Raw genomic sequence first — 8,951 nt, 5'->3', positions numbered from 1 at the left:
AGAGGAGGAAATTATTTTAATGACCTGCTGGTGCCTGTTGTTTTTTTAAACTGCTGGAGTAGGAAAGTCACATTCCTAGGAGCACTGAATGGGAGAGCAAGATGACCTACTTTAGCTGAGATACAGATGAAGTGAACCTGCTCTTTCAGTCCTCATGCCAGTGAGCAATTCTAATAAAATATGGCTTTAAAATCTGAATGCAAAAATGTTATGTTAGAAGAGCACAAAAAAACTTTCCAGTCTGTAACCCAACAAGGTATTTCTTCACACAGACAAGTGAGACTTGAGGCTACAGAAAAAGGTGATGCTTTTCATAGTGTAATATCTCCAACTTTTTATGTTTTATTTTCTAAGCTTTTTTTTTTTTTTTTTTTTTTCTTTTTTTTTTTTTCTGTTGCATCAGTTTAGGCTCTAGAGTATGAGAGTTTACTGCTGTATGTAATGCTGCCTTGAATACTCTTGCACTTACAATAACAATGGTCCTATATGGCTTGGCTCCTTCTATCTTTTCTCGTCTTGGATTCCTTGGCAACCTTCAGTGCTGAAAAAAACTACCTATCTGTCTATTGCTATTTTTTGATTTTAATCTGGAGGGTACATGAAAAAGGATGATCTGCAGAGGTGGTGTTTTGGGACACTAAGACAAACTATGGTTTTGAGGTTATTGCAACTGCATATTTTTGGGGCAGGATTCAGAGCTAAGCACAGCAGAGGGAATTTGTAGCATTTCTTATTTGAATTGGATTTCTACTGGCACAGACACATAATGTTACTAAGGTAGATTTGCAGAATAAAAGAGTTCACAACCTTTCTGAAGTAAACTTGTTGGTGTTACTGCAGCTGAGGGGGAGAGACAGTCTTAATGAAAACTTTTAAATGTCTTAAGTTGCCTCTTACCGAAGGTTCTAACCCTTTGACACTTGTTCATGGGTACACCTGTGTATCAGACATACTTGCTTTAGTTCACGTTGCTGAAGATATCACCTAGGATACTTGGCCTGTTATATACTACAACCTGACTGTCTCTAAACTAGTGCATTTGCCTATATATTTTAGCTATTTTTCTACCTTGAATATTTGCACTTTCATTCTATCTGCTGCAAGCATAAAATGAGAAGTGCTTGCTAAACCTTCCTAGCTGAAAGCAGTAACTTTCACTTGTAAAATTTGTAGATTTCTCATCTGAAGCATGTGAGGATGATGAATAAAGATTAGAAGAAAAATTAGTGCTGTTATTTCCATATCCTATGTGATGGAAATATTGGCTGTATGCTGTATATTGTAAAATATATTGTTGAATACATAATTAAGCACATGTCATAACACTCGTAAAGATCAGTCCAAGTTCCTGAAAATACTGATTGTTACTTCAGATATTGCCTGTAACTGATTTTATAAGGGAAACCAAGATCATAGCGATAGGAAGGATGCTATACTAGATCTGTGGTGTGAGGAGCTTTGTGTTTGTCACTGTGCTGCGCTCTGTACTTTCCTCCGCTCTTGCAGCTTGCAAGTGCTCCCGGCAAAGCACAAGTGGCAGCCCCTGTGCAGAAAGATGATCTCCTTGAGCTATGGGTAATTTATGGCTTATGGCATTTTACAAGATTTCATTTCAGTTAAGAGGAAAAAGTGACACACAAATAATAGAAAGTTTATTATAACTGATGCGCTTAAATGTCTGCAGAGCTATTTCAGCACCTTGGAATTGCAGCCTTCTCTGTGGCTTCCCAGGTTTTCCATTTCCTTCAGCCTAGATAAACTCATCAATCAGAGTTACTCTTAGTTTGTGTATTCAGTAGCTTGCACTCGGATGCACATGCAATGTGTAGTTCTGCCGTGTTTGCGGTCCCACTCTCCAAAAGCATTTGAAAGCACTGTTCTAGGCAAGTGCTTGAAGTTTTCAGGAGTGAAATGACTGACATAGAAAAGCATCTATGTTCTTGTGCATGGCATGAAAATTTTTCTTAAATTTAAAGATTTTCTGTCATTCGACCTTTAACAATGACCATGATTTAATGTTCCACTGAAAGGCAGCTACTGAGGTGAATCATTCCTTGTGCCTAGAAACACACTCTGACTTATTATTCCCTAGCAGTACAAATATCTTTAGCTAAGAAGATATTTCTTTAGGAGCTTCTCAATCTGTTGTTTCTTGCTGGAGATGGTAAATTACTAGAGAGAGGAGAGAACTCAAAGAATAAAGCGTTTAAGTATTGATGAAAAGGAGGAGCCTTACCATCCTCCCTCTGGATAGTGCCACACAGAGATGAAATAGAGACACAAAAATAAGCATTTTTGTAGAGCTCCTGGCTGCTCTGGCTCTGTGTGGGATTAGGCTATCTCTCTGCCCATGTTCAACCGTAAATATTAAGCAAGTTAACATGTTGGTGCTGTGTAGGCCAAACTGCAGGGGCTGAGGGTGGACTAAGGCAGGTGGTCACCAGCCCCTTGTGCTTTCAGCCAGGGTGAGGTGGCAGGAGGGGAAAGGCTGTTGCAGCTCCCTGGGGCAGTAGGGGTCCCCGACTCCCCTCCTCCCCCCCCCCCCTCCGTCACTGAGGGGCTGGGTGTTTGGGGGGAGAGACATTCCCTACGGGCAGGAGGGTCTCGCCCCCACCTTTGGCTCAGTAGGGTGGAAATGGTATTCCTCTGCTTGTCGTGGCTTTGGGAGGTCCTGGAGGCACAGGCTCGTCCCCACGCACACACATACGCGTGTGCACGCAGAGGCACACGCGCACACTCGTGCACATACCCCCACGCCCGCTCTTACACACATACAGGGCTCCCTCTCCCTGCCTCCACCCGGAGCATCCCCCCGATGCAGCCCAGCCCAGCCCGGCCTTGGAGCCGCCGCCCCCGCTGCCGGCAGCCCCCCGGGGGCGGGGAAGCTGCTCCGCGCCCCCACCCCCCCGCGCCCGCCCCCGCCGCCGCCCGGGGCTGGCCGCCGCGGCATGACAAGGAGCCGCCCGCCGGGGGGCTGCGGCTGCCGAGCGGTCACCCCATGCGGCTTCTGTCCCCCCGCCGCCCAGCCGAGCCGGGATGGAGGCGCCCGGCTGCTGCCGCCGGCATCTTCCCGTCCTGCTGCTGTGGGGTGAGCCGGGGGGGCCGGGCCGGGGCGTCCCGGGTCTGGGCGCTGATGCTCCGGGACGCAGCAGCCCCGCGGGGGGCGGCGTGGACCGGCCGAGCATCCGCACGGCGCGGGGGTGAAGCTCGGAAAAGAGAATGGAGCATCTCCCGGGGAGGGAGAGAGAGAGAAGGGTCGCCTGCCGCAGGGCCCTGCGGGGACCGGGGTGCTGAGTGCGGTGTGGTGCGGGAGGGCGCTCCCCGCCGCGGAGCGGGGTGGGCTGGGGTAGAGTGCAGCATCTGCTCTGCTGGTCCCGCAAACAGCACTCCTCTGAGAGACGGACCCGACTTGGTCAGCCTCGCGGAGCCCGAATCCGACCCTGGGGGAGGCAGGTTTGGTCGCGGGAGAAGGGGAAAGTTTGCAGCTGACGATGAAGAGGGGGCTGTTGTTAGAGTGCTGAGTTACAAATGGGCATTGGTTAGAAGTGTAGATAGCCTACAGCTCTTTTGCTAAATGTAAGATTAACTTTATTGCTAGAAATACTTGTGTAGTGCTTTTTTTTTTTTTTTTTTTTTTTCATCAGGTTTCTAGTGTTAGGACTCCCAGATACAGTGTGTTGCAGTTAGGTCAAAAGCTGCTGGGAGGAGGCATTTCTGACCTTCCCTTTACAATAAACCCAGAGATGAGGTTAATTCCCCACAAGTCACAGATAGCGGAGAAGAAAATCAGACCTTGTAGATTTAGAAGGGTTATCTGAGGACTTTATAACTTCACTCACTAACTTCACACTCCTACCAAAGTACAAAGCTGGTAAACACTGGACAGCTTTCTATAAAAAGACCCACAAATAAATGAGTAGTTGTATTTATAGTGTTCAGCATCGTTGTCTTACCTGTTCGGTCAAAAGAATTACAGGTCAAATACATAATTTTTCTGGTCTCTGTGACTTGAGAATTGCTAAAATCTTATATTGATCGTTCATTTTATTTTTCTTTACTTCTCATCTGAAAATGAATAAAAAAATGTCTAACACCTGCCTTGATAGATGAGGATTTATGCAGTCTTGAAGTTAGGGAAACAAGTAGTAATTTATTTATTTATTTTTTGACTGTGGAGACATCCTGATGTTTCTGTGACTTTTACAAAACAAAATTACTTAGTGAAGATTTACTTTCAGAGAATGTGTGGAGTGAGGGACAAATCCCTGTAGCTCAGAAAGCTAGCAGACATTTTTTACCAGAGACACAGGTAAATCAATTGTGCTAGACATTTTTGACTGTGCTAGTTGCTTTCTTAAAAGCATAACAGCGAAGAAATGAGTTTAAGGATATCTGTTAACTGATAATACATCACTTTAGCTTTAAGTTGGAAAGGACAGATATAATCAAAAACTAAATTAAATCAGAGTAATTTCCTGGTAGAAAAGCCTTTTGGGAGCCTTGAAATTTTTATGACATAAAATAAGGAAAGTTTTTAATAAGGAAAGCCTTAACTGCTTGAAAACTAAACTTCTTCAAGCAATGCAAACATGCTTTTAATATGAGTTATTTCAAAAGGTTTCTATTTTGCTTTCCTCCTCATTTTCTAATGTCTTCTTTTGATTAACCAGAGACCCATGAACTCTCTGGAAGGTGAGGAGTCTTCAGTGTTAACACTCACCGAATTCTGTAGGGAGCTTGTCTTGGTAGGGACTGGGACCTTCTCCCAACTCAGGACACTGCTTTCTGAGTGTCTTTCCGTCTGTGGCTCTGAAAACATTATCGCTATATAGAATCATTGGCTGTGTTGTCTCTCTTTGCAAAGATGGCAAAAAAACCCAGTGTGTTTGCTTCTTCGAAGCTCAGAAAATACAGGAGAAGTTGGGTTTGTGGTGGTGTGTGTATGTATCTGCTGGTGGGAAGGAATCTGTGAACTGAGGTGGCTGGCACAGGCGCACATAATTGATAGTTTATCATAAGAGTGTGGATGCTTAGAAGGTATCTGTGGGTTGCAGAATCTAGGGAACTGGGAAATAATCATATATTTAAAAGAATCCAGTAGGATATTATGATATTCCACTCCTATGTATGGAAGCTAAAGCAAGGAGAAACTTAAGACATTTAATGACTTTAATGACTTGACTAAGACATATAACAGACGAAGTAGGCTTTTTATACAAGTAGTTGTTGTTTTGACATCCCTGTCCAAAACTTTGCTCCTCCATCGTTTGCATAATATCCACATTTCAGTGGTGTTATTTGTATGAGTTGAAAGATGCTATCAGAATAAAGCTGGATGTTTTTTCTAAATTCTAGAGGAGTCTTTCTCAGTATGTGTATATATACAGCATGTGTATTTATACACATACAGAGAGATTACAGTACTTATCAGAAATAGTTTCCTATGCAGATTTCCAAGATTGTATATAGTTGTTCACATTTCTTAATCCTGTTTCACAGCAGAAGCTTAACATTTTGGCAAGAGGTGAACAACCGGACAGTTAGAAAGCTGGGAACAGAGACTGACTTCACACGCCTGTCCTTACTATCTTTTTTTAAATACCATATCTCATCCTGTAAACAATCCTGGAAAAAAATATGTATTAAAATCTGAATTTTGTAAGGTCCTGAGTTCCCTTTGCCTGGAACGCAGTGTCCATAACTCCTAGGAAGTTTGGACTCAGATGGGCGGGAAAATTAATGGGAAATAATTTTGCTAGGTTAAAGACTGAAAACCAAATCAACACGTGTGTGTGCGTGTATTTATTTCCTTATAAATCTATCATGCTGTTCTGCAGCTGCAAAGGGTGGGATGAAGAAAGGGAAAACTAGTGTGGGAGTGCTGAATTTAGTAGATCCAGGCGGGTGTGCGTGTAAAACAAATAAACCTTTGCAAAGAAGAACATCTGTTTTTGAAACAGAACAGAAGGTTATAACAAAAATACTTCTCTACCAAAATAAATATGCTTCATTTTCTAAATATATGACTTTCAACACCGGATGAACAGGAAGATCAGTGGACCCCATCAAAATCTTCTGAAAGCAAAGCATTAAGTGTATAAGCAACCTGTATTCCAACTTGTTGTTGGATCCATATGTTCTTCCCACTGTCCTTCACCCTTTCTGTTTCTCCTGATCCCTTTTCTTGGGAAAACGTTGTCCTTTCACTGAGGACATGGACATGGGAGACAGGTTTATGCTATGTGCACTTGACAGCAGTATTTAATGTTTGAGTTCAGTTATCTAAAGTTTCTGGGTGTGAACTGTAGGTGGTAGCACAGAGCATCAAATGCCATTTCCAACTCTTGGTCCCAGAAGCCAGTAGGGATGATACCAAAGGGTTTGCAGGTAACTCCAGATTGAATGTGGGAAGGAAGGAAGTGGGCTGTCTGAACCCAATTTATACCAATCTAAGTGAGATCCAATCCTGAAAACCGTTAACGTAGTAAACACTTCTTCTTGAATTCATAAGATTTCCCTGCCTAAATAGTAGTTCAGTTTCTAAATAGCTTTGAGGTCTGAGGCCCCAGATTTTATGTTTGTTTTAGCTATATCTGCAAGACAAACCGAGAGGATGCAAACTGAAGCTAGAAGTCTTTACTGAGATAGGCAGGTAGCACATAGGCAGGTGAAGATACACAAGAACCATGAGATCTTAAGAAAAGGGTTATGAGCAAGAACAGATCACCTCAAGGAGAACTGTGGGAGGTTTTGTCAATTAAGTTGTATTTTAAACATTGCAGCAGCACCTGTTTGGTTTTTTGTTTGTTTGTTTTCTTTCTTTCTTTTTCTTTTTTTTTTTTTTTTTTCTAGTTTCTCCTACATTTCCATTGATAAGAGATGATTCGTGGCTTGGATTAGAGTCAAATGAATCAAATTTCAGTTTTTCCAACTCAGGAAAGAAACAAAGTGAGGGTGTCCTTTAGAAAACTTCATTTGCTACCATCTGTGTCTTTGTTGTTGAAATTAGTGCTTGAGAGAGAGGTACGAAGAAAGCAAAGCGTGTTTTCATTTAAGGCTCATAAAGAAATTAATTTTCACAAACATAATGAAGCCTGTTTTAATTCACACCTTTTTATTTTAGTAAAAGCTGTTGTGTGAAACATCCTATTTCAGAATAGAGGTATATTATTTTGTGTTTTATGAAAACAGCCCGTTCTTTTTTTCTAAAATAAGAGTCTCTTCAAAGATAGTCTTGTATTGAGACAAACTGGAAAATATAAATGACAGAAAAAAAAGCATTATTTTAGAGTGGCTGTATGTGTAGAACAACCTAAAACTCTGCCTGAAGCTTTTGGAGCATTTGGGAGGAAGATATGTGGGTATGAGTATAAGGAAAGAAGTGAGTAGAAAGCAAAAAAGGAACATTTTCTAGAATTTTTACATTTCTAGAAATTTTTAGTTTTGGTTCCCTGAGACCAGACTGAAGAGAGGAAGCAGTTCGGTTCCTCACAAAGGGCTTTAAAAGTGTGATGGTGTTTTTCAAAATGATCTGAAGGCTAGAGAGGGTCCCAGCCTTTATCTTGAGAGCAGCTTGACATGACCTACTATATTGGCTTGAACAAGGGGCATGTCTGCATAACAGCTGGTGGCCTATATTTAGCCCCGGAATAGAGAATTTTATCTGTGTGAAGCAGACGGCCAGATTTATGGCCTTTTGCAGAAAGGATTTTATTTGCTCCACCTATGCTCCAAGTGAGACTCTGATTTGAAGATGATAATGTGATAGGCCCTGCTGAGGCCATAGCACAGCACTGGACTGACAAAGGCACATCTTGTTCGCATCTAACTAGATTAAGCTGAGTAAGCAAAGGACTATGCAGAAGCACCGCACCCTACAATAAAGCATCTGTTTTATTACTTTCACACCCTAATAAATGTGACTAATTTGCCCTTATTTTGGAGAGCTTGATATGGGGAAAAATTCTTCAGGCAGTGTGAGAAGAAATACTGTAACTTACATCAGCCAATAATGACTGTCACTTTGCATAGTAACTCAGAGTTTTGTTTCCAAATGTTGTAAGTGACCAATTTCTTTTGTGTTCCTCTGTGTGCAGTGAGATTAATGCTAGAGACTGTAATGTTTAGAAAATATTCTTGTACTTTTGATTTTTCAAAAATGCTTAGTTTGGGATGTGACAGGATATGCTTCACTTGGTCTATGTGGCCCTCCTGCCTTCAGTGTCAAGGAAAAGACAGTTCACAGCCATTGGGTCTTGTGAACAGACTGTCTAAGTATCTTCCAGAAATAATACTTTGTAGAAGCCATTCAAGTGTTCATTAATAGGACAGAAAATCTGGGTTTCCTCCAAGGCTTAAGCTCTTGAACTTTAGGTTAGAGAGTACTGGGAAAGAAGAGGCTTAGAAATTGTTGGATTTGATCTGTAGTCCTCCCTGTTGCTCACCCCCTATGCTTTGTGCACTGGAGAACATCATTGTGGCTGTGAGGAAAATGTCCTCACAGATGTGGTAATAAAGAGGCCATGTGGGTGCCCACAGTCTCATGGACGAGGCTCCATTGTCTGTGGAGTACCTGGACACATTCTGCAGTTTAGAAGTGAAGGGGACCCTTTGTTTGGAGGGTATCTGTTTTTGCTGCCTGGTTGCCGCATGGGGCTCTGGAGCAAATTTCTTTGTGTTTGTGTTTGGCAAGTCATTGCAGGTGTTGCACAGTCCTTCCACACCTCATGAGTTCATGAGCTATTCCAGCTTTGCTCTCAGCGGATCTCCACATATCAAGAATATAACTTGTCCAATGTAAGAAAAGATTCATTGTTAGAAAAGATTTAAATGTTTAGCTGTTTACTATGTACAGTATTAAGTTTACATCTTCAAGGGAAATATGAAAAAAAATTGTTTTGTTTTCATTTCAAAGACTCTCAAAGCTGGAATTTCCATGGTTGTAATGCAGT

The 8,951-nt window shown here is 42.1% G+C and overlaps 1 protein-coding gene across 2 annotated transcripts in view; it reads left to right on the top strand.

Moving 5' to 3' along the window:
- The first annotated feature begins 2,967 nt into the window (after positions 1–2,967).
- The window catches only part of RAMP3 (receptor activity modifying protein 3), a 52,318-nt gene continuing 46,334 nt past the window's right edge, over positions 2,968–8,951 (top strand). Inside the window, exon 1 of one of the 2 annotated variants that reach the window (XM_032182908.1) lies at positions 2,968–3,088. In XM_032182908.1, coding sequence (XP_032038799.1) covers positions 3,037–3,088 — 52 coding nt within the window. In that variant the 5' untranslated portion in view covers positions 2,968–3,036. The remainder of the gene's footprint in view (positions 3,089–8,951) is intronic. The other variant, XM_032182907.1, reaches the window with a different exon arrangement.

The sequence above is a fragment of the Aythya fuligula genome, chromosome 2, assembly GCF_009819795.1.
Source record: "Aythya fuligula isolate bAytFul2 chromosome 2, bAytFul2.pri, whole genome shotgun sequence".
NCBI lineage: Eukaryota > Metazoa > Chordata > Aves > Anseriformes > Anatidae > Aythya > Aythya fuligula.
The sequence above is the reverse complement of the archived record's forward strand: the minus strand, read 5'-3'. Positions and strand labels throughout refer to the sequence as shown.